The 27,534-nt window shown below is 32.4% G+C and overlaps 1 protein-coding gene across 5 annotated transcripts in view; it reads left to right on the plus strand.

The window, feature by feature from the left end:
* ASP (Ankyrin-repeat, SH3-domain, and Proline-rich-region containing Protein) overlaps window positions 1-27,534 on the plus strand; it is a 147,557-nt gene that overhangs the window by 97,560 nt on the left and 22,463 nt on the right. For 4 of the 5 annotated variants that reach the window (XM_071200713.1, XM_071200715.1, XM_071200716.1 and 1 more), the window contains one exon: window positions 25,801-26,074. In XM_071200713.1, coding sequence (XP_071056814.1) covers window positions 25,801-26,074 — 274 coding nt within the window. Of the gene's footprint in view, window positions 1-11,784; window positions 11,912-19,343; window positions 19,734-25,800; window positions 26,075-27,534 lie in introns of those variants that run through there. The other variant, XM_071200714.1, reaches the window with a different exon arrangement.

The following is a 27,534-nucleotide window of genomic DNA, read 5'->3' on the forward strand; positions in this document are numbered from 1 at the left end:
AACGTCCTCGGCGGCATTAAAGGGAACAAACTGTTGCGTGTGTTAAAATTTCCTTTAGTATTCTTACACGCACTGTGTATACAGGGCCTGCCAAAATAACAGCAATGTTTGATTTTTTTTCTAGTTTCATTTCAATTTTCATACACAATTTTCTTCTATAATAACATTTCCCTGGAAATTTCATTAATATTATCTTATAATTTTTATATCATATCATAAACTAGAGTCTTCAAGTTTTAATTTAAGATATATATCATATCATGATTCTTAAAAATACGGTCGATATCATTTTTTGACAATTTCATATTATTTTTGATTTTAAAACTTGACCATTTCTTCTGTAATAACATTTTCCTGGAAATTTCATTAATATTATCTTATATTCTTTATATCATATCATAAACTAGAATCTTCAAGTTTTAATTTAAGATATATATCATATCATGATTCTTAAAAATACAGTCGATATCATTTTTTGACAATTTCATATTATTTTTGATTTTAAAACTTGACCATTTCTTCTGTAATAACATTTTCCTGGAAATTTCATTAATATTATCTTATATTCTTTATATCATAGCATAAACTAGAATCTTTAAGCTACAATTTAACATACATATCATACAATGAGTGTTAAAAATACAGTCGATATGATTTTTTTTTAATTTCAATTTATTTTTCATTAGTTCTTCTTTGATAACTTTTTTATGGAAATTTCATTAATATTATCATATAATTTTTATATCATATCATAAACTAGAATCTTCAAGTTTTAATTTAAGATATATATCATATCATGATTCTTAAAAATACAGTCGATATGATTTTTTGAAAATTTCTTATTATTTTTGATTTAAAAACTTGACAATTTCTTCGGTAATAACATTTTCTTGCAAATTTAATTAATATTCTTTTATATTCTTTATATTATATCATAAACTAGAATCTTTAAGCTACAATTTAACAAACATATCATACAATGAGTGTTAAAAATACAGTCGATATGATTTTTTTTTTAATTTCAATTTATTTTTCATTAATTCTTCTTTGATAACTTTTTCATGGAAATTTCATTAATATTATCATATAATTTTTATATCATATCATAAACTAGAATCTTCAAGTTTTAGTTTAAGATATATCTCATATCATGATTCCTAAAAATACAGTCGATATGATTTTTTGAAAATTTGATATTATTTTTGATTTAAAAACTTGACAATTTCTTCTGTAATAACATTTTCCTGCAAATTTAATTAATATTATCTTATATTCTTTATATTACATCATAAACTAGAATCTTTAAGTTACAATTAAACATACATATCATACAATGAGTGTTAAAAATACAGTCGATATGATTTCTTTCATAATTTCATATTATTTTCCATTAGTTTTTCTTTGATAACTTTTTCCTGGAAATTTCATTAATATTATCTTATATTCTTTATATCATATCATAAACTAGAATCTTTAAGCTACAATTTAACATACATATCATACAATGAGTGTTAAAAATACAGTCGATATGATTTTTTTTAATTTCAATTTATTTTTCATTAGTTCTTCTTTGATAACTTTTTTATGGAAATTTCATTAATATTATCATATAATTTTTATATCATATCATAAACTAGAATCTTCAACTTTTAATTTAAGATATATATCATATCATGATTCTTAAAAATACAGTCGATATGATTTTTTGAAAATTTCTTATTATTTTTGATTTAAAAACTTGACAATTTCTTCTGTAATAACATTTTCTTGCAAATTTAATTTATATTCTTTTATATTCTTTATATTATATCATAAACTAGAATCTTTAAGCTACAATTTAACATACATATCATACGATGAGTGTTATAAATACAGTCGATATGATTTTTTTCAAAATTTCATATTATTTTTCTTTAATTCTTCTTTGATAACTTTTTCCTGGAAATTTCATTAATATTATCTTATAATTTTTATATCATCATAAACTAGAATCTTCAACTTTTAATTTAAGATATATATCATATCATAATTCTTAAAAATACAGTCGATATGATTTTTTGAAAATTTCATATTATTTTTGATATAAAAACTTGACAATTTCTTTTGTAATAACATTTTCCTGGAAATTTCTTTAATATTGTCGTATATTCTTTATATCATATCATAAACTGGGATCTTTAAGCTACAATTTAACATACATATCATACAATTAGTGTTAAAAATAGTACTTTAGTTAACTTTAGTTCTTCTTTGATAACTTTTTCCTGGAAATTTCTTTAATATTATCATATAATTTTTATATCATATCATAAACTAGAATCTTCAAGTTTTAGTTTAAGATATATCTCATATCATGATTCCTAAAAATACAGTCGATATGATTTTTTGAAAATTTGATATTATTTTTGATTTAAAAACTTGACAATTTCTTCTGTAATAACATTTTCCTGCAAATTTAATTAATATTATCTTATATTCTTTATATTACATCATAAACTAGAATCTTTAAGTTACAATTAAACATACATATCATACAATGGGTGTTAAAAATACAGTCGATATGATTTCTTTCATAATTTCATATTATTTTCCATTAGTTTTTCTTTGATAACTTTTTCCTGGAAATTTCATTAATATTATCTTATATTCTTTATATCATATCATAAACTAGAATCTTTAAGCTACAATTTAACATGCATATCATACAATGAGTGTTAAAAATACAGTCGATATGTTTTTTTTTTAATTTCAATTTACTTTTCATTAGTTCTTCTTTGATAACTTTTTTAAGGAAATTTCATTAATATTATCATATAATTTTTATATCATATCATAAACTAGAATCTTCAAGTTTTAATTTAAGATATATATCATATCATGATTCTTAAAAATACAGTCGAAATGATTTTTTGAAAATTTCTTATTATTTTTGATTTAAAAACTTGACAATTTCTTCTGTAATAACATTTTCTTGCAAATTTAATTAATATTCTTTTATATTCTTTATATTATATCATAAACTAGAATCTTTAAGCTACAATTTAACAAACATATTATACAATGAGTGTTAAAAATATAGTCAATATGATTTTTTCAAAATTTCATATTATTTTTCTTTAGTTTTTCTTTGATAACTTTTTTCTGGGAATTTCATTAATATTATCTTATAATTTTTATATCACATCATAAACTAGAATCTTCAAGTTTTAATTTACGATATATATCATATCATGATTCTTAAAAATATAGTCGATATGACTTTTTGAAATTTTCATATTATTTTTGATTTAAAAACTTGACAATTTCTACTGTAATAACATTTTCCTGGAAATTTCATTAATATTATTTTATATTCCTTATATCATATCATAAACTAGAATCTTTAAGCTACAATTTAACATACATTTCATACAATGAGTGTTAAAAATACAGTCGATATGATTTTTTTTAAATTTCATATTGTTTTCTTTAGTTCTTCTTTGATAACTTTTTCCTGGAAATTTCATTAATATTATCTTATAATTTTTATATCATATCATAAACTAGAATCTTCAAGTTTTAAGTTAAGATACATATCATATCATCATTCTTAAAAATATAGTCGATATGATTTTTTGAAAATTTCATGTTATTTTTGGTTTAAAAACTTGACGATTTCTTCTGTAATAACATTTTCCTGGAAATTTCATTAATATTATTTTATATTCTTTATATCATATCATAAACTAGAATCTTTAAGCTACAATTTAACATACATATCACATAATGAGTGTTAAAAATACAGTCGATATGATTTTTTTTTAATTTCAATTTATTTTTCATTAGTTCTTCTTTGATAACTTTTTTATGGAAACTTCATTAATATTATCATATAATTTTTATATCATATCATAAACTAGAATCTTCAACTTTTAATTTAAGATATATATCATATCATAATTCTTAAAAATACAGTCGATATGATTTTTTGAAAATTTCATATTATTTTTGATTTAAAAACTTGACAATTTCTTTTGTAATAACATTTTCCTGGAAATTTCTTTAATATTATCGTATATTCTTTATATCATATCATAAACTAGGATCTTTAAGCTACAATTTAACATACATATCATACAATTAGTGTTAAAAATACAGTTGATATGATTTTTTTTTAAATTTCATATTATTTTTCTTTAGTTCTTCTTTGATAACTTTTTCCTGGAAAAATAATTAATATTCTTTTATATTCTTTATATTATATCATAAACTAGAATCTTTAAGCTACAATTTAACATACATATCATACGATGAGTGTTATAAATACAGTCGATATGATTTTTATCAAAATTTCATATTATTTTTCTTTAGTTCTTCTTTGATAACTTTTTCCTGGAAATTTCATTAATATTATCTTATAATTTTTATATCATCATAAACTAGAATCTTCAACTTTTAATTTAAGATATATATCATATCATAATTCTTAAAAATACAGTCGATATGATTTTTGAAAATTTCATATTATTTTTGATTTAAAAACTTGACAATTTAACATACATATCATACAATTAGTGTTAAAAATACAGTCGATATGATTTTTTTTTTAATTTCATATTATTTTCTTTAGTTCTTCTTTGATAACTTTTTCCTGGAAATTTCATTAATATTATCATATAATTTTTATATCATATCATAAACTAGAATCTTTATACTACAATTTAACATACATATTATACAATGAGTGTTAAAAATGTCGTCAATATGATTTTTTCAAAATTTCATATTATTTTTCTTTAGTTCTTCGTTGATAACTTTTTCCTGGAAATTTCATTAATATTATCTTATAATTTTTATATCATATCATAAACTAGAATCTTCAAGTTTTAATTTAAGATAAATATCATATCATGATTCTTAAAAATACAGTCGATATGTTTTTTTGAAAATTTAATATTATTTTTGATTTAAAAACTTGACAATTTCTTCTGTAATAACATTTTCTTGCAAATTTAATTAATATTCTTTTATATTCTTTATATTATATCATAAACTAGAATCTTTAAGCTACAATTTAACATACATATCATACGATGAGTGTTAAAAATACAGTCGATATGATTTTTTCAAAATTTCATATTATTTTTCTTTAGTTCTTCTTTGATAACTTTTTCCTGGAAATTTCATTAATATTATGTTATAATTTTTATATCATATCATAAACTAGAATCTTCAAGTTTTAATTTAAGATATAAATCATATCATGATTCTTAAAAATACAGTCGATATGATTTTTTGAAAATTTAATATTATTTTTGATTTAAAACTTGACAATTTCATCTGAAACAACATTTTCCTGGAAATTTCATTAATATTATCTTATAGTTTTTATATCATATCATAAACTAGAATCTTTAAACTACAATTTAACAAACATATCATACCATGAGTCTTAAAAATACATTTTTTCAAAATTTTCTTTAATAATTTTTATACTATATCATAAACTAGAACCTTTAAGCTTCAATTTAACATACATATCATATTCTGATTGACATCAATTGACTTTTTGACGGACACTGTACACTTTTAGTTTTATGTTTTTATGTTACAAGTTGGAAGTGATTTGTAAAGATTGAGTCGAGTGTCGATATAAAATACGTTTGATGGTGGTAACCTTATCTCTTTGAAACAGGCCATTTAAGTCCTCGTGGCTCGTGGGAGGTGGGTGACCTTAAATGGGTAATAGGTATCGTTTACGCGAACATAAAACGTTCGCGCGAAGCCCTTCCACCAGCAAAGGAAGCTATTAAAGGGAGGGTATTATGCGAACACGTCATTAAATGTACTGTAACAATTAGTATGATATTCAGGTGAAATCCTACCTGTGGGATAAGTTCAAACAAAGAGTGACCACAATTCCAATATACGTGTACCAGGATTGCTCGGTTAAATTTTAATCTCCGTGTATTGCTAGGACGTGACCAATGAAGCTGAAGCTTTTCCGAACATTACCTCCGTATTTAAACTGTCCAGTTTTCGAAACCTTAGGATTTGAAATTGTTGTATCTCCATATCTAAGTTGAAGACGGAAATCAAATACTATCTATTCCATTTCTGGTCACGTAATTAGTGGCAGTATCTCTCGTTCGACTTCACCAGAATGAACAAAACGGCGGAAGATGGTAGCCTTGGGGTAAATTTCGTTCGATACCGCCATGAAATAGGTCGTCCCCAGACAATTGAAGCAGAAATTGACATTCGGTTTCGAAGCAAACTGCCTCGGACTTCTCCTTATTTAGGGTGGTACGTTCGAGGAGTCGCCGCAAGTCCATTTCCTGCAGGACAATCGATTGCATGATTGGATCTCGGGTTCGTTTCGTGGATAAAACGGTGTTAACTTAATGAGGAAATGCCACATTTTAGAATTAACTGATAACTTTTAGTCATTTAAAATTTTAAATCCAATTAAGGTTTTTATGTTCATCTATCAAACAGTAATTTTACCTTTGGGAGTAGTCGTTAAAATTAATTCATTCTCTCCCGCTATTCTACACCGAGGGTAAACGTGGAAGGAACAATATAAAGTAGACGCCTCTTACAAGGAAACTCTGTTTATTGACGGAGGAACTTGTCATCGCCATATTGCCGGATATTAATTTTGCCGGCAGGTTTATTGGTCGAAATGAGCCAAGTTCTCAAGAGAAAAGAGTCTTAACATATAACACGATGACTATATACAACTCGGTCTCTACTAATTAAAAGAAAACCTCATTAAACCTTTATTATAAATTCTTAGACTTACATTTAACTTTAATTTCCGAGACAATTTATAACGATTTATTTCCTCTTGGGAATCGTCGAAATTTCCATTTGGGATCCTTTTTCTCCATTATTTAGGAGTGAACCACTTAGCCGTTATAAAAAGAAGCGGATTTTGTGGTCTTCTTTTCACCGAATAAAACGAATTCATTTTATTAAAAGTCCCTTTCGCAAATTCTAAACAACACGGTTTAAATCGATACTTTTTTATTCGTTATACTCTATTTTTTAATTCGGTGGAGTAAAATGAAAAGTCACGTTTACACAGTGTAAATTTTTCAAAGCTTTTTTTGGCGGGAGTTTTAAAACCAGAGAGGATTTTTAAGTAAATTGTAGTTACGAATTTAATTCCTTATTTGTTTAAACATAATAAAAACTAGGGTGTACCTACTTACTTTGTCCAAAGCTCACTAAAAATATGTGTTCAATAATCTAGAATAACAAACAAAACTAGAACTAACACTAGACCTAGAAAATCTCATAAAATATCATTATGTTGCATATTTTTATTGAACTAAAACTATAACATTTGTTTTTATAGTGAGTCCAAACATGACGTATTTATCTCAAAAAAGCCAAAACTTTCGAACTTTCAACTTTTAATTTTGACATATTTGTCAACTTCAAAAAAAATCCTTTAAAATGAGTCCAAACTCGACATACTTAACTTTAATATTAATGGAGATACAATCACTTCCGGTTTGAAACGTCAACGTCAATTTTGACATATTTGTCATCTTCATTAAAAAACCTTTCAAATGAGTCCAAAGATGACGCATTTATCTCAAAAAACAAAAAAGTTTGAATAAAAAACATTAAACCCGAAGTTAGCAACTAGTAATATTAATACCAACCTTAATTTTTGATTTTTTTTATTATATTTTCGTTTTTATGACAAATTTTAACACATTTTATAAAAATTAAGAATATGTCATAATGAAATTGACAGTTCAAACCGGAAGTTGCTTATATTTCGAGTAATATTGGAATTAAACGTATCATGTTTGGACTCATTTTAAAGGATTTTTCACAACGATTACAAACATGTCAAAATTGACGTTGACATTCTTAACCGGAAGTTGACCATAACTTCATTAATATTGAAGATAAATATGTCGTGTTTGTACTCATTTTAAAGGATTTTTAATGAAGATTACAAATACGTCAAAATTGAGGTTGACATTTTAAATCTGAAGTTAGTTATCATATAATAGACAATTGGACAACTTCATGGAGTTCTTTTATGATCTATTCTTTATTAAAAAACCTTTAAAATGAGTCCAAAGATGACGCATTTATCTCAAAAATCAAAAAAGTTAGTATAAAAAACATTAAACCCGAAGTTAGCAACAATGCAGGTAGCAATTTATTTTTTAAATATCAATACCAACCTTAATTTTAGATTTTTTTTATTATATTTTCGTTTTTATGACAAATTTTAACACATTTTATAAAAATTAAGAATATGTCATAATGAAATTGACATTTCAAACCGGAAGTTGCTTATATCTCGAGCAATATTGGAATTAAACGTATCATGTTTGGACTCATTTTAAAGGATTTTTCACAACGATTACAAACATGTCAAAATTGACGTTGACATTCTTAACCGGAAGTTGACCATAACTTCATTAATATTGAAGATAAATATGTCGTGTTTGTACTCATTTTAAAGGATTTTTAATGAAGATTACAAATACGTCAAAATTGAGGTTGACATTTTAAACCTGAAGTTAGCTATCATATAATAGACAATTGGACAACTTCATGGTGTTCTTTTATGATCTATTCTTTATTAAAAAAAGTTTAAAATGAGTCCAAATATGATGCATTTATCTCAAAAAACAAAAAAGTTAGAATAAAAAACATTAAATCCGAAGTTAGCAACAATGAAGGTAGCAATTTAATTTTTAAATATTAATACCAACCTAAATTTTTGATTCTTTTTATTATATTTTCGTTTTTATGACAAATTTTAACACATTTTATAAAAATTAAGAATATGTCATAATGAAATTGACATTTCAAACCGGAAGTTGCTTATATCTCGAGCAATATTGGAATTAAACGTATCATGTTTGGACTCATTTTAAAGGATTTTTCACGACGATTACAAATATGTCAAAATTGACGTTGACATTCTTAACCGGAAGTTGATCATAACTTCTTTAATATTGAAGATAAATATGTCGTGTTTGTACTCATTTTAAAGGATTTTTCATGAAGATTACTAATACGTCAAAATTGAGGTTGACAATTTAAATCTGAAGTTAGTAATTCATCATGTAATAGACAAATGGACAACTTCATGGTGTTCTTTCATGATGTATTCTTTATTAAAAAACCTTTAAAATGAGTCGAAACATGACGCACTTATCTCAAAAAACAAAAAAGTTTGAATAAAAAAAACGTTAAACCCGAAGTTAGCAACAATGAAGATAGCAATTTAATTATTAAATATTAATACCAACCTTAATTTTTAATTTTTTTTATTGTATTCTTGTTTTTGTGATAAATTTTAAGACATTTTATAATAATTAAGAATTTGTCAAAATGACATTGACATTTCAAACCGGAAGCTGCTTATATCTCGAGCAATATTGGAATTAAACGTATCATGTTTGGACTCATTTTAAAGGATTTTTCACGACGATTACAAATATGTCAAAATTGACTTTGACATTCTTAACCGGAAGTTGATCATAACTTCTTTAATATTGAAGATAAATATGTCGTGTTTGTACTCATTTTAAAGGATTTTTAATGAAGATTACAAATACGTCAAAATTGAGGTTGACATTTTAAATCTGAAGTTAGTTATCATATAATAGACAATTGGACAACTTCATGGTGTTTTTTTATGATCTATTTTTTATTAAAAAAACGTTTGAAATGAGTCCAAAAACAATTTTGATTGATCACGTTAACCTTTTGGTTATAAATAATTGTTAGTTTATTTTAAAAGAACTGAATATTCCTTAATTATAAACTTTACTTGAACTTCATTGTTAATTTCAAGTCAAGTAACCAGAAACATTTTATGGACTGTTGTAAATAATCTTCCAACCTAACAAATTATAAAAAACATATGTTCAACAAAAATAAAATTTTAATAGAAATAACAATATGTTTATTGAATTGTGAGGTTATAATTGTAGGTACAATAGAGACTTGAAACTATAGCTAAATTCAGGTCGGTACATCCAACATATCTGACTTTCTGATTACCCCCACCACCACCACATACGCACTCTAGATTATATATAAGATCTCAATGGGTCTAGTGTTAGTCTGAAGACGCACGGCTAAACCCGATATTTTCTAGTTCTAGGTCTAGTGTTAGTTCTAATTTTACAGTAGCACTATCACTAGAACTAACACAAGACCTAGAACTAGAATCATTCGGGTTTAGCCGTCTTAAGAGACGTGCGGCTAAACCCGAATGTTTCTAGTTCTCGATCTAGTGTTACTTCTAGTTTTACACTAGCACTATCAGTGGAACTATCATAAGACCTAGAACTAGAATCATTCGGGTTTAGCCGTCTTGAGAGACGTGCGGCTAAATCCGAATGTTTCTAGTTCTAGGTCTAGTGTTAGTTCTAGTTTTACACTAACACTATCACTAGAACTAACACAAGACCTAGAACTAGAATCATTCGGGTTTAGCCGTCTTGAGAGACGTACGGCTAAACCCCAATGTTTCCAGTTCTCGGTCTAGTGTTAGTTCTAGTAGCAGTAGTAGGTAGCGCTAGTTAGCATAAGATGTTACTATGTTATATATTTTTATTGAACTAAAACTAGAACTATCACTAGAACTAACACTAGACCTAGAACTAGAATCATTCGGGTTTAGCCGTCTTGAGAGACGTGCGGCTAAATACGAATGTTTCTAGTTCTCGATCTAGTGTTACTTCTAGTTTTACACTAGCACTATCAGTGGAACTATCATAAGACCTAGAACTAGAATCATTCGGGTTTAGCCGTCTTGAGAGACGTGCGGCTAAATCCGAATATTTCTAGTTCTAGGTCTAGTGTTAGTTCTAGATTTACACTATCACTAGAACTAACACAAGACCTAGAACTAGAATCATTCGGATTTAGCCGTCTTGAGAGACGTGCGGCTAAACCCCAATGTTTCCAGTTCTCGGTCTAGTGTTAGTTCTAGTAGCAGTAGTAGGTAGCGCTAGTTAGCATAAGATATTACTATGTTATATATTTTTATTGAACTAAAACTAGAACTATCACTAGAACTAACGCTAGACCTAGAACTAGAATCATTCGGGTTTAGCCGTCTTGAGAGACGTGCGGCTAAACCCGAATGTTTCTAGTTCTAGGTCTAGTGTTAGTTCTAGTTTTACACTAGCACTATCACTAGAACTAACACAAGACGTAGAACTACTTTTAGAGTCATTTTGGTTTAGCCATAATGAGAGGGGCAACATCTCGAATTTTCCTAGTGTAATTTTTGCTTAAAACTGACCAATAGCAACCCTTCTTTTTGGCGCTTCAATTTAAAAATACTCCTCTGAATTAAAAAATCGAGTATAGCTATAAAATAAAATTATAATAATCTGGTTGAGCTTCGTACAAAAACTAAGAGCCCATAAAACCCCGAATAATGAGCCTTATTATCGTGGTCATAAAGTTATCAGTACTCGTAAAAGAATCCACTTAAGAAAAGTATGCTAAGCGTCCACTATTCAGAATAACGAAGATAAGCGGCGCCTTTCGAATATGGTCATGTTTTTAAAATGTCGGAGTACATTAACGATATCGAGTTACTGGGTCATTGTGTGCGACCGAAACTTTGAGTTTATTTTTTTTTAAGGTTCACAGAGATGGTGTCTAATTTCCTGTTGGTAAAGCGCGTGCGCCCTAACGTTTCAAACCAACCCTTAAACTCGCGGTCGCAAATTTTCTACGTTTAGTCAGTCGGGTTTCGGTCGTGTTAAGGGTGGTCTGCATTCAACTTTCGGTATTTCACACTAAAAGCTCTCGTATCTTTCACGATAACTTCACATCAATCAAATAAAAGTTATTTTAAACAAATATTTCGGGTGAATATATTTATTTAAAGTGTATTTATTTAGTTATGTGTTTGCTTAAATAGGTAAAGTATTTTTTTAAATTCATATTTTTAAAGATGCTTAAAATTCCCATTTAAATTTTTTTTCTGGAATTTTCGTAACAGGTAACAATGTCGATTTGGTCAGGTAGAGAGGAGCCCCTTTACAAATTGCCCTATTTGTAGTTGTCGCCAAAGAGGCGACGACGTTAGTTCCATTAAGTTCCTTCTTTAAGATTTATTTAATTTTACTTTGCAATATTAAAACGTCGTAACTCTTTAAAGTTTCAAATAAAAAAAGAATTTTGTCGTTCCTTTAAATCATCGTCAAACGAAATGGAATTTTCGCTAGACTAAATTCATTAAAAAAAATCTCAACTGAGAAACAAATTTTAATGATTCAAGAATTTTAAAAAGTTTTTAAGAATTTTTCCTTTTATTAAAACCAGTTCAGAATCAGACAAAGCAATGAGCGGAATGCAATAGCAATGGATATTTAAAATTGTTTAGACAGGCGCCGGAACAAATTATAATTAAAACGATTGTGGCGGCACGGTTTGGCATTTAAAGGTATGTAAATGTACCCTGTGATTGTCGTCGTGTATAAACACGTTCCTTTCTTACAATTAGTTAATTAATTAATTTATTACCATAATTAAAAAGTCTTACAAACGAACATTTTTTAAAACGATCCTAAATTCCTACGGAAAGATATTTGTTATTTGTTTCGTTTACGAGTGCTAAAATATGTGCGATTTATCTTCCCCAAAAGGGAGCACCCCCTCAACGGGGCGTTAAAGTATCCAAAATTAAATTACCAAGGCTTCGCTGCGGTGGGTGTTGGGTGTTGCAACCAGGCGAGAAGTGCCCAATTGTGCCCGGTTTTGGTGCTAAGCGCCCAAACGCGCCGTGTGAATATTTATTACAGACCGCGTTTACTCTTCATTTAAACTTGACGTTTTGAGGGGTTGTTTTCATGGAATACGATGTATGGGAAAACAGTGTTTAGCAAATATAAATTTATTTCCGGTTAACGCGTTTTATCACAAGATTAGGCGATTCAAAATATTACATCAAATATTTTTATTCAATCACGTTAATCTTAATTGTTCTAACTTACTCAATATTTCTTCTAAAATCTTTCTTTGGAAATCAATTTTGAGATAGATATCGTTTGATACAGTGCTTCGGCCGCAAGCGAGCCTTCACCATTCAAGAGATATGCAACTTAATTGGATAAAGCCGAGGTCGCTTGCGGCCGAGGCACAGTGATTAATATCATACCAATCTGAAGCTGGTACCATATTGCAGTGCCTCGTCTGCAAACGACCTCGGCTTCACCATTCAAGAGATCTACAACTTCATATGACAAAGCCGAGGTCGCTTGCGGCCGAGGCACAGTGATTAATATCATATCAACCTGAAGCTGGTTACCATATTGCAGTGCATCGTCTGCAAACGACCTCGGCTTCCCCATTCAAGAGATCTGGAACTTCATATGATAAAGCCGAGGTCGCTTGCGGCCGAGGCACAGTGATTAATATCATATCAATCTGAAGGTGGTTACCATATTACTGTGCCTCGTCTGCAAACGACCTCGGCTTCACCATTCAAGAGATCTACAACTTTATATGACAAAGCCGAGGTCGCTTGCGGCCGAGGCACAGTGATTAATATCATATCAACCTGAAGCTGGTTACCATATTGTAGTGCCTCGTCTGCAAACGACCTCGGCTTCCCCATTCAAGAGATCTGGAACTTCATATGATAAAGCCGAGGTCGCTTGCGGCCGAGACACATTGATTAATATCATATCAATCTGAAGCTGGTTACCATATTACTGTGCCTCGTCTGCAAACGACCTCGGCTTCACCATTCAACAGATCTGCAACTTCATATGACAAAGCCGAGGTCGCTTGCGGCCGAGGCACAGTGATTAATATCATATCAACCTGAAGCTGGTTACCATATTGCAGTGCCTCGTCTGCAAACGACCTCGGCTTCCCCATTCAAGAGATCTGTAACTTCATATGATAAAGCCGAGGTCGCTTGCGGCCGAGGCACAGTGATTAATATCATATCAACCTGAAGCTGGTTACCATATTGTAGTGCCTCGTCTGCAAACGACCTCGGCTTCACCATTCAAGAGATCTGGAACTTCATATGATAAAGCCGAGGTCGCTTACGGCCGAGGCACAGTGATTAATATCATATCAACCTGAAGCTGGTTACCATATTGCAGTGCCTCGTCTGCAAACGACCTCGGCTTCCCCATTCAAGAGATCTGGAACTTCATATGATAAAGCCGAGGTCGCTTGCGGCCGAGGCACAGTGATTAATATCATATCAACCTGAAGCTGGTTACCATATTGCAGAGACTCGGCCGTAAGTAGTCTCGGCTTAACCAGTCAAACAATCTGCAGCTTCATATGATAAAGCCGAGGTCGTTTGCGGCCGAGGCACAGTGATTAATATCATATCAACCTGAAGCTGGTTACTATATTACTGTGCCTCGTCTGCAAACGACCTCGGCTTCACCATTCAAGAGATCTACAACTTTATATGACAAAGCCGAGGTCGCTTGCGGCCGAGGCACAGTGATTAATATCATATCAACCTGAAGCTGGTTACCATATTGCAGTGCCTCGTCTGCAAACGACCTCGGCTTCACCATTCAAGAGATCTGGAACTTCATATGATAAAGCCGAGGTCGCTTGCGGCCGAGGCACAGTGATTAATATCATATCAACCTGAAGCTGGTTACCATATTGCAGTGCCTCGTCTGCAAACGACCTCGGCTTCCCCATTCAAGAGATCTGTAACTTCATATGATAAAGCCGAGGTCGCTTGCGGCCGAGGCACAGTGATTAATATCATATCAACCTGAAGCTGGTTACCATATTGTAGTGCCTCGTCTGCAAACGACCTCGGCTTCACCATTCAAGAGATCTGGAACTTCATATGATAAAGCCGAGGTCGCTTACGGCCGAGGCACAGTGATTAATATCATATCAACCTGAAGCTGGTTACCATATTGCAGTGCCTCGTCTGCAAACGACCTCGGCTTCCCCATTCAAGAGATCTGGAACTTCATATGATAAAGCCGAGGTCGCTTGCGGCCGAGGCACAGTGATTAATATCATATCAACCTGAAGCTGGTTACCATATTGCAGAGACTCGGCCGTAAGTAGTCTCGGCTTAACCAGTCAAACAATCTGCAGCTTCATATGATAAAGCCGAGGTCGTTTGCGGCCGAGGCACAGTGATTAATATCATATCAACCTGAAGCTGGTTACTATATTACTGTGCCTCGTCTGCAAACGACCTCGGCTTCACCATTCAAGAGATCTACAACTTTATATGACAAAGCCGAGGTCGCTTGCGGCCGAGGCACAGTGATTAATATCATATCAACCTGAAGCTGGTTACCATATTGCAGTGCCTCGTCTGCAAACGACCTCGGCTTCACCATTCAAGAGATCTGGAACTTCATATGATAAAGCCGAGGTCGCTTGCGGCCGAGGCACAGTGATTAATATCATATCAACCTGAAGCTGGTTACTATATTACTGTGCCTCATCTGCAAACGACCTCGGCTTCACCATTCAAGAGATCTGGAACTTCATATGATAAAGCCGAGGTCGCTTGCGGCCGAGGCACAGTGATTAATATCATATCAACCTGAAGCTGGTTACTATATTACTGTGCCTCATCTGCAAACGACCTCGGCTTCACCATTCAAGAGATCTGGAACTTCATATGATAAAGCCGAGGTCGCTTGCGGCCGAGGCACAGTGATTAATATCATATCAACCTGAAGCTGGTTACCATATTGCAGTGCCTCGTCTGCAAACGACCTCGGCTTCCCCATTCAAGAGATCTGGAACTTCATATGATAAAGCCGAGGTCGCTTGCGGCCGACGCACAGTGATTAATATCATATCAACCTGAAGCTGGTTACTATATTACAGTGCCTCGTCTGCAAACGACCTCGGCTTCACCATTCAAAAGATCTGCAACCTCATATGATAAAGCAGAGGTCGCTTGCGGCCGAGGCACAGTGATTAATATCATATCAACCTGAAGCTGGTTACTATATTGCAGTGCCTCGTCTGCAAACGACCTCGGCTTCACCATTCAAGAGATCTGCAACTTCATATGACAAAGCTGAGGTCGCTTGCGGCCGAGGCACATTGATTAATATCATATCAACCTGAAGCTGGTTATCATATTGCAGTGACTCGGCCGTAAGTAGCCTCGGCTTAACCAGTCAAACAATCTGCAGCTTCATATGATATAGTCGAGGTCGCTTGCGGCTGAGGCTCAGTGATTAATATCATATCACCTACTATCGGTGCCAAACAGTGACATGGTTATCAACTGGACTGCGTGTTTGTCGAATAAAGTGATGATGCCAGTAGGGTATGCAACCAACATTTGTCATTGTAGGCAAAAGCCGGACCGCGCCGTAAGAAAACGCTCTTACTAAAATATCATAATAAGACAAGTATGAGCAAGTTGCTTCATGTGAATATCTAAAATGACATTATTAAAATGTTTTAAAATGTTATTATTAAAATATTATTAAAAAAAATGATTTCTGTCGAAATTTTGAACTTGTTTATAAACTGGTACTTTGTCATTTTGTCACTGATAAAGGTACAGCAGGTCAAAAAATTGCATAGTAGAAGGGTATTTTTCTTATTTCCGCATTTATCAGCCCCGCAATAGCATTAACCTTGCCGCTTTTGCCTACAATGGTCACTGTTGGTTGCCTAACCTATTGGCACCACTCTTTTACACGAGAACTATGCGTAACGCACAATCCAGTTAATAATCATGTCACTGGTGCTAAAGGTCAAGACCCCTCACTTTAGAGATCGATATATTCGCAACCGCACGTTAAACAAAATTACGGCAAAGTTTGTTTGCAAATTACGGTTCTGGTGTGTGTTCCAGAGACAGGACGTCGCGCCTTTATTTCTTTATATACGTAAGATAAAGGCGCGACGTACTGTCTGGAACGCACCATCTTTTCCGATTGGATGGAACCCCCTCTCCCCGCAGAACTTATTTATTAAAATCGGGTACTTTATTGATTTAACTCGCGATAAAAAGAACACAGCGGATACGAAAATTTTCAAATTAACATATGTTACATAGAAATGTTCAGTGATTACAACAAACATTACTGTAATTTTTTTTATCGAGCGGTTGGGAAGATATCGATCTTAAAAGTGAGGAATCTTGATTTTTGGCACGGATAGTAGAGCTGGTTACCACATAATAGTGCCTCGACCTCGGCTTAATTAGTCAACAAATTTACAACTTCTCGTGCTAAAGCCGAGGTTGCTTGTTGCCGAGATTCAATGTTTAATGTTATATCAATCTGGAACTTGTAACCAAATTGCGGCGCCTCGAACATAAGCAGTCTAGGCTTTATCAGGAGAAGTTGTCAATTTTTTGACTAATTAAACCGAGGTTGCTTTCAGCTGAGGCACTGCAATGTAATATCCAGCTTCTGCTTTATATGATATTAACCCTTCCTCTGTAAACCTGGGTATTTCCTGTCCGACCTACAACTGTTTAGGCAAATAATTTCTTCATTTCATATAAAAAAATATGTATGCAAAAATAAATTTTTCGATAATTTTATGATTGATTTATCAAGTTGAAGGTTTCGAACATTATCATGAATTGTTTATAAAATTTGTTGAGTGCATTAACAGGATGAAAAACGGCCGGACCCGAAAGACCCACCTTGTTGTCGAGGTTCAATGTTTAATGTTATATCAATCTGGAACTTGTAACCATATTGTGGCGCCTCGAACATAAGCAATCTCGGCTTTATCAGGAGAAGTTGTCAAATTTTGAATAATTAAACCGAGGTTGCTTCCAGCCGAGGCACTGCAATGTGATAACCAGTTTTTGGTTAATATCATTTTAATCACTGAACCTCGGCCGCAAGCAACCTTGACTTTATCATATGAAGTTGTAGGTCGTTTGTGTGGTTAAGCCGAGGCACTACAATATAGTAACTAGCTTCAGGTTGATATGATATTAATCACTGTGCCTCGGCCGCAAGCGACCTCGGCTTTATCCTATGAAGTTGGAAATCTTTTGACTGAATAAGACGTTATAATTTGATAACCAGCTTCAGGTTAAAATCATGTTAATCATCAAAGTTGTCATATTATGCAAAAGAAGCAATGAAATAAAGTATGAAAGTCAGTTGTAGAAAAGAAACAAAATGTTTAAAAGATGCTTCATCACAGCATATTAAAAATACATCTGATAATTATAATTAAAGAAGCATTTCTAAAACTGATGTAAAACTCGATTTGAGATGATGTTGGGAGGTAGAGGTTAAATAGAATTGGCTGGACTAATTATTTTGGGTCCCTTCAGAGACCCTTCCCCTGGAGTTTAATAGTTTTTAGTTAATTAAAGTTGTCGTCATCATCACGGGCGGTTTGTGTCCTGAAAATAATGAGGAAGCAGTTTACTTTATCAATTTCAAATCGATCGAAAATCATCTTGCTTTAGTTGCATAATTTACATCTATTGCAATAATTCTCGTTACCTATGCATTAAATTAGGTTTATTATAATCCATTATCGTTGGCGTTTATTATAGTTATAAAACACAATATTAGACGCTAATCGTTGGTAATTATTATTCGTTGATTCATTGTTGGTGTTTAAAATAGAATTAAAAAGAAATTCTTTGTTTTAATAACGTTGTTGAGATTATATAAAAGCCCTCTACAATTAGAGGGTTTTTATCTCTTCGGAGCAATTTCAGTGTATAAATTAATAATTAACGAATAAATTAGAACGGACCATTTGTTAGGTTGGGTTATTTGCAGGACGATAGAAGTCGTAATGAAATTATAAGCGCCCCCGTTGCGGCGAAGCCTGCGGAATTTTCATCTCAACCTTTTACAAAAAAGGAACGAAAAAGCTCCACTAAGTTCTTGAATTTTTAACGAACTCTCTCAACGACCCCTTTGTTTTTGACCGAGGGATAATTTTTAAGATCAGAAATACCAATTAAAAATTTAGAAAACCAACTAAATCGATATATTTACTTCTTTTATTAACACATTATACCGCAACAGGTGCCGCAACATCAGAATCGAAGACTCCATCAGGTCCCTGGAGAAATCTCTTTTCATCCCCGGGCGTACAAGGGTTTAAACTGATGACCTGTTAAAGTTCAATTAAAATCTAATTCCTCTTCTTGTATTGAGTAATCATTTCCTCGGTAACGTTTAAATTTAAACGATCATTTAAACACCGTGACCTAATTTAATTACAAGTTCAATGTTAATTTTAATCATTGATTATTGTACTTTTAACGCTCGATCGTAAATAACTTTATTTAATCATTTCATTTAATTAATATTTTATCGCCAATAAATGGGAATTTTAAGCCAATTTAAAAATAAAAATATTTTTTAAATTTATTTATTTAGAAATCACGAGAAATTTTGAATAAAATTGCCGAGAGATTTACTAAAATGTTGGCTTGCGTTTGCCAACCCTCCGATCCAGGTATTTTTCGAAGATCACCTGTACCTTTGGGCTCGCAACCTTTAAGATTAGATCACAATGGGGCCATACCGAAACCACCTGGAAGAATATTATGTATACCAGTCGTGGTTACCAACGAACCAAGTCCTTCGAGAGAATTTAAAAGACACGGCGAGAAAAGGAGGTGTAATATATTGGTGAATAAATGCGTGGAAAAAGACTTTGAAAAAGAAGATGTTAATGTTAATATCCAAGATGTTAGTGCCCAAAAGAAACAAAGTAAAGAAAATATTAACGCCGATTTAGGTACTCTTAAAAGTGGATTGGATAAGGTAAGATTATTACAATTACACCATTTTTTTAGTTAACTAAATTAAATTACGCAAAACTTCAACCTCAATTTCTGTAAATCCGGAAGTTTAAAAAGAAAATCGCTGAAATAGGTAAAGAATAAAACCAAGTGGGACAACTTTTTATGCAAAAATTGACTCACTCACTTCAACCCCCCGCCGCGGGATCCTCGAATTACGTCAGTTTATTTTTAAAATCTCTTGCGATAGTTAACATGTTAAAAATTTTTCTTCAATTCACAAGAACTTGTGTTTTTTACTTGTAGGGTATTAGCTGTTAAGTTCAAAGTTAGTTCGTTAAGTTTTTAAAAATAAACTGACGTAATTCGAGGGTACTGAGGATGGTTCTACTATTGAACCGAAACCGGTAGAATTAAAAACAAATAATCCATTTTTTAATAAAAGTACAAACAGAAGACATTGTTATTTTATTTAATGCTTTAAAATGGAAAGAAATAACGAATACAACAATATAAGTTTATTTGGTTATTACTTAAACAACTTTGTGTTATCCACTTAACAAAGTTATTTAAATAAAACAGTTTGCAGGAAAGGATTGAAATTGTATTAATGTATGGATCCCAAAATGAATGTGCTCGACGAACTGCCGCAGTTTTTAATGAAAGGCATCCAGATCATGAAGAAATTCACTCAGACTGGGTCCGTTGCCAACATAAAACATAATGAGTCGAGAGTTTTGAATGAAACCGCTGAACTGGAAGTGTTGGGTCATTTCGGTATCAACCCCAATACTTCATTGCGTCAGGTATCTCGTGCAACTGGTATATCCTTGGGTTCTGTTCATAAAGTTGTAAACTTCTCAAATTCCATCCTTATAAATTGAAAATACATCAAGAGCTAACTGAAGACGATTTTGACAGGAGAATACAGTTTTGTGAAGAAGTATTATTAATAATAACAACGTTTTTGTGAAAAATATCTGCTTTAGTGATGAATGCACTTTTTCTTTAAATGGATTTGTAAATAAACATAACTGCAGATATTGGAGTAATAAAAACCCTCATCTGACTGTAGAAGGGCATACACAATATCCTGAAAAAGTTAATGTATGGGCCGGCATTTTGGGAGACCAAGTGTTTATCGATGGAAATTTAAACGGCGAAGTGTACTTGGATATGTTAGAAAATACTATCAATCCACTAATTACGGAAGCTCTCGAGAATCAGTTGGATAGAGAAGAAAATGCCTTACTTGATGAGAATGAATTACATTTTCAACAAGACAGAGCTCCTCCTCACTATGTTCTCCCAGTACGACAGATGGATAGGACGAAGAGGTCCTATAGAATGGCCAGCCAGATCACCAGATTTGATGCCATTAGACTTTTTTTTATGGGGTCAACCTCAAAATTTAGAAGAACTTCGTCAGAGAATTACTGCAGCTTCCGTGGAATTCAAAGGGAAGTTTTTGAAAATGTGCGCCGTAGTTTTGAACAACGGTTTTACCATTGTTTAGCTAATAACGGATAACACTTTGAACAATTATTAAGTTGATTTTCTCTACATAATTAAATAACTGAAAATAAAATAGAACGTTTCAAGCAGTTAAAAGTTGTTTAAGTAATAACCAAATAAACCTAAAAGAAAAGAAAAATGAAACAGAAATCGTTTTTTCTAAATATCTCTGACAGACGCCAGGCAAGGTAGCCAACGTATAGTTCGTTTTTTTTCTATATCTGTCACATATGTTAGATAGTAAAAATTCTCGTGAACTTTGGCAGAGTTTCCGGTCGATGGGTATTGTTAGTGTCAGGCAACGGACAATTCCTGAATCTATAGGCAACGCCGATCAAGTTAATGAGTTTTTCCTCGATGCACAGATCAGTGTGTTGGGTGACGCCAATTTAATTCGGCATTATCAATCTAATATCTTCCCTGGTGTCATCGAATCACTGTCCTTTTCTCTCGCTTCGGAAGAGGAAATATTGGATATTCTTTGTAACATTAAGACAACTACAGTTGGAGTTGACGGTATTAGTGTTAAAATGTTGAATATGTGTTGTCCAACAATTATACCGTATATATGTCATATTGTGAACTATTGCCTTGAATTGTCTGTGTTTCCTGACCTTTGGAAGACTGCTCAAGTCACGCCAATTCAAAAAACATCCAGCCCTCGGGAACTTAAAGATCTAATAAGTATTTTGCGTATATTGTCCAAGATTCTGGAAAAAGTGGTTGCTACTAGACTTACCCAGCATCTAAATAAATTTAATATTCTACCAGTCCGTCAGTCTGGTTTTCGTTCAACACACAGTTGTACGACAGCCCTTCTCGATGTCACGGATGATATTCTCCATGCAATTGACCAAAAAAGCGCCACGATCCTGATTCTCTTGGACTTCTCTAAGGCCTTTGATACCATTCACCACCCCACTCTCTTAGCAATACTCCACAATATTGGCCTTTCGGAGGGTGCCATAAAGTTTTTTAATAGTTACCTCCTGAATCGGTCACAAACTGTTAAGCTTCATGGAAAGGAATCTTCAGCAGCAGTGGTGTCCTCAGGCGTGCCGCAGGGTTCAATTCTTGGCCCTCTGCTCTATCTAATTTATACGCCTTTACCAAAAGTACTAGACTATTGCACTGCTCACATGTATGCTGACGATACTACAGGTCTATTACTCATTCAATGAGAATAACATTGACAAGGCTGAAAGAGCTATCAATTCTGATTTAGACAAATTGGCCCACGAAGCTTCAAATCATTGTTTGATTATTAATCCGTCTAAATCAGCAGTTATGGTATTTGGGAGTGGTGGTGTGGTGAACAGGGTCAAGGGGTCTCTGAGTGTCGGAGTGGGTGGTGTTAAATTGTATTTTACGGACGAGTGCTGTAATTTGGGTATACGTCTTGATACCGCACTCCGATTCCGTGGACATGTTTCTTCACTAATTCGTAGAGCCTACGTGACGCTTAAATTATTGTACAGTAACAGGAGCTTACTTAACCAACGTTTGAAAATCCAATTATGTGAAGCTCTTGTTCTGTCCATATTCAATTACGGAGATGCTTTATATCATCCATGCTTAGACTCTGTAACCAATGTGCGTATCCAAAGAGTGCAGAACTCATGTCTGAGGTTTATATATGGTATTAAAAGACAGGAAAACATATCACACACTCTGAATTGGGCAAATTGGTTGAATATGACGCGTCGTAGAATCCTTCACAGTGCTTGCCTCTTTCACAGAATTATTATGTATAAATGTCCACCATATTTAGCCAATAGAATCAGGTATCGCAGCGACGTGCACAATATTAATATACGACATCGGCACATGTTATGCATACCACGCCATGAACTTCAAATCTTTAAAAGATCTTACTCTTATAATGTAACTACTATTATGAATAGCCTTCCTGATTCAGTCAAGCAGCTGAGTGAGCGAAGTTTCAAGTCATATTATAAAAAAATTCTTTTGATTGAGCAGAACAGCATTTAAATTTAAGTTCTTATTAAGAGGTAATATTCACTTTTTACATTTCTGAGTTGTATGACCTAACAGGGCAGGGGGAGATTGTTCGCGGCAGCTTGTTCAACCTTTTCTTCATTTTGCTATGTTTTTGTTCTTTAATTTTGTTGTATTTTTTTTATTATTCCTTATTATTGTTATCTTTTATTGCTAACTAATTTAGGTGCTTACTTCTGTTAATATAGTTTTTTTATATATATATATATATAGTTAGTGCTATCTTGTTTGAAACCAATTTATTTATTATTTCTATTATAAAAGGGCCGATGAAAAACAATAGCAGACAAGCTATGTCTGCATTGACTTGGCTCTTTTTGATGATGCGCTGTTATTAAGTCCGGTTTTGTTGATAATTTCAGAGTGTTTATTATTTTATTTACTTTTATGTATTATTTTTTGTATTTTTTTTGTGGGCTTGTAAATTCTTTGTTGCATCATCAATAAACATATATATTATTATATTATAATACTTGTCAATGTAAATTATTTAGGGTTTCTGTTGATATTATCTAGGACCCTTATAAAATTTATGTTGTTTTCATGATTTTTAGTAACATTGTCAGTAACTAATTAGTTGAGGTTAAAATACTAATAAATTTTTAGATAAATACGATTTTGACGAAATACATATTTGTTATAAAAACGTGCTACAAAGTAATTAAATAGAATAAAATACCTTTTCTAGGTAAGTAAGTGGCAAATAAACACCCCACAACACTTTTTATGCACCTTTTCTTTTTGAATAACGAAAGCTCAAACGTCAATGTGACATATTTACTTCAAAACATGATAAAACAAAACTCCCTGTTAATTTTGCCAACTTTACAACAATTTGACAGGTATTATAGAAAAAATTATAGGTATATCATTGTCAAAATAACCTAAATATCAAAGATTTCGGATTGCTTCGAAATAATAAAGGTTTAAAAAAAAAGATTACTTATTCTTGCTTTAAAGAAGGTGATTAAAGTTTTTAATATTAATTAAAGCGGGAAATACAAAACAAAGATTTTCGCAAAAATTTCGAAAACGAATCGATCAATTTAAAAAAAATAAATACTAACATGTAGTACCTTAAAAGACCTTTAAAATGAGGTATCCCTTTCCATTTAAGATTTTTAAGGGGTTGGTTTCTGCCGGCGTGGGGTTGAAGTGAGTGAGTCAATTTTTGACTAAAAAGATGTCCCCCTTGGTTTTATTCTTTACCTATTTCAGCGATTTTCTTTTTAAACTTCCGGATTTACAGAAATTGTGGTGGAAAGTTTTGAAATGAACACCCTGTATGTTTATCTTGTTTTGAATACAAGAATGAAAAGGATTTTCACTCACGTTTCGCAACCTCAATTACAACTAACAGTACCGGAAGTTTAGAAGTTCTACTCGGAAAGTTTGTTGAAAACGTCGAGATGCGTGTGTAATTCGTGATGAAGCCACTAGATGATGATTACTTACTTATCAAAGACTTCATTAATTTTTTTTTAAATAGGTGATAAAGCATAATTTAGTTTTGGGTCTTTTATGAAATTCAATTTCGTGTTTCAACCTCTATATTATATTATATGACATGATCGCAAAAGGAAATGAGCACCTTATCTCCTTGAAGGTTATACGTTACCCAAAGGGGGCTAATGAAGCGTACCTTACGTCTAAAAAAAAGAAACTCAAAGCAACTATTCAAAGAAGCAGTCTTTCCCAGGCTCTTGGTCTTTTCTTGGATTCTGAACCAACTCGTACAATGGGCGACGAAAGAAGGATAACGATGGTTCTAGGAATCGGTCGACCGCGTGTGTTCAGAACAAATACGGTTCTGAACGAGTATACATGTGCGTGTTTGGACTGTGTATGTATGTGTAGAGTAGAGGAAGGAATGTCGTAACGCCTTGCTAACTCGCCAATTCATGAATGGATGTGTTTATGAGTTCATCTAATACTATTAATAATAATTAATCGTAAATTTTATTAAATAAAATCATGTAAGAAATAAAATATGAAATCAACAGTTGTGTAGAATGTTCAGGGATATAACAATCGTTCAAACTTTTCAAGTGACATTTCCTTTCAGACAAAGTCTCCCTGTTTGTAGGGGCGAACTGAAATCTGATAGGGAACTGCCACTTCGTTGGAGCTACAATCCGAGAGATCCACGCGAAATTTTATTTCCGTCCTTATTGACTCCCCTTGGGTGGCAATCCGGACTCTCCCGCTATATTGCATTCTTGGATCGATGGTGACCTTAGCTTCAACTGTAAAAAAAAAAAATCGAAATGATTTACATGCGGGAATAAATCGGTGATAATAAGCCATCGATTCGCCGTTTCCACAAATAAAGCCCTCCAAGGCTTTAGCTAACGTTATTTCGTTGCATCGAGGGCACGGTAACCAGTACACCCAACCTTTTGGTTCAAGGTTGCATTTCCGTATGGATCCCGTGTACACGCGAAGTGGTACTAAATTATTTATTTTCGGCACCAATGCTAAATTTGGTTTCTCTAATTCAGTATTCATGTTTGCAATTTACATACGATTTCAATTTTATATTCTTGCTTTTTCAGTTACCCGACGGAGTACAGTTGACTCTGACAGAACTCCGAGAGATGGCATGTCGTCAACAGGCGCAGATAGACTCGCAGCATCAGCTGCTTGCGGCCAAAGAGCAAAGGCTGAGATACCTGAAAGAACAAGAAGCGAGACAACAACGCGTTCAAGCTGAAAGTGAACGCCTCAGGAGGTTACGCGATCGTGTCGATGCTCAAGAACTTAAACTAAGAAAACTTAGGGCTATAAGGGGACAAGTAGATCACCAAAAACAAAATAATCTTTCTCTTAGTAAGTATTTTAAAATTATTATTATTTATTGTATAGACAGTAGTAATGAAAAATCGTATTTTCTATACGACTGTAGTTACGAATTTAATTACTTATTTGTTTAAACATAATAAAAACCAGGGCGTACCTACAGTGTGTTAATTAATTATCGTACCCGATAAAGTATGCAACCAATATCACAAATTGGTATTGCTACGCAACGAAAGTTCCTAAAAACGATAGCGACAATTCATTAATTTTAAAAGCCGTTTAAAATATATTTAGATATATTTTAATAATTAAAAAAAATGTTTTAAATATAAAAATTTTAAAATATTTAAAATCTAAAAGAAATAGTTCTAAAAAGAACAGTTTCGAAAAATATAAAGGCAGTAAAAAACACGGTTAAAGAACAAAGAAAATACGGAAACTCATAAAGCGTACGACAATCACAACAATAACGTTCGATTAGCAGTCAATATCTGGTTACTAATTGAAAATTATCAAAGCTACCACTACATATTGAAATATGCAACCAATATTACACATGTCACGTGGGTTACGATAATTAATTACCACAGTGTACTTACTTTGTCCCACATAAAATGCAACATGTCAATATAATTTGACATTACATCAAAACCTGGATATAACGAAGTTCAAGTTCAAATTGGCATTGGGCGCGTTCACCAGAGAATTCCATTTACGTTGGCAAACGCAAACGGGTTATGATTGCGTTGGTGATTTGGTGAACGGCCAATTTTTCTATAGACATATGGTTTGATAACAACAGATGGCGCTTTAATGACAATTATTTACAATTTTAATTAATCTATAGGTCATACCGCTCAATTTATGATGAATTTCTTCATTTTCAAAGATAGTATACACTAACCCATTAAATAATTAATTTCAGGCTTCTGCCATTTTTTTTTGTTGATTTTAAATTTAAGATGACACAAACACCAAACACCGTTTGCGTTTGCTAACGGAAAAATCATACGATTGATAAAATGGCGGCCGTTTACCAAACACGTTTGAAGTTAGCGTTGCGTTCACCAGAAATGTTGCCAACAGTTTGGTCTCCGTTTGCAAACGTTGACAGTTGGTGAACGCGCCCATTAATCAAAATCAAAATGACATTAATCAACATCAAATTGGCACTCAATAATTTAATAAAACAATCTTTGATTCTTGATTAACGTTTTAAACGCATAATTTTATACTTGGTAATATATTATACTTTTGAATTCCGGCTATAAACCTGTTACAGTTAGTTACATTAATTTTTGGAATATTGTTCCTAATTATATTTTCTAATTTTCGAATTCTGTACTCTGTTTGAGACAAGTTTTCTTGATCATTTCCCTCCAAAATACTATAAAGACTTAGCTTTACAAGTTTTTGATGAAAAAATTCTTGTTCTTCAACACCACAATGACAAGGAGTATTATTAAATGACTATATCCACTGAACATTAG

Source organism: Onthophagus taurus, chromosome 11 (genome assembly GCF_036711975.1).
Source record: "Onthophagus taurus isolate NC chromosome 11, IU_Otau_3.0, whole genome shotgun sequence".
NCBI lineage: Eukaryota > Metazoa > Arthropoda > Insecta > Coleoptera > Scarabaeidae > Onthophagus > Onthophagus taurus.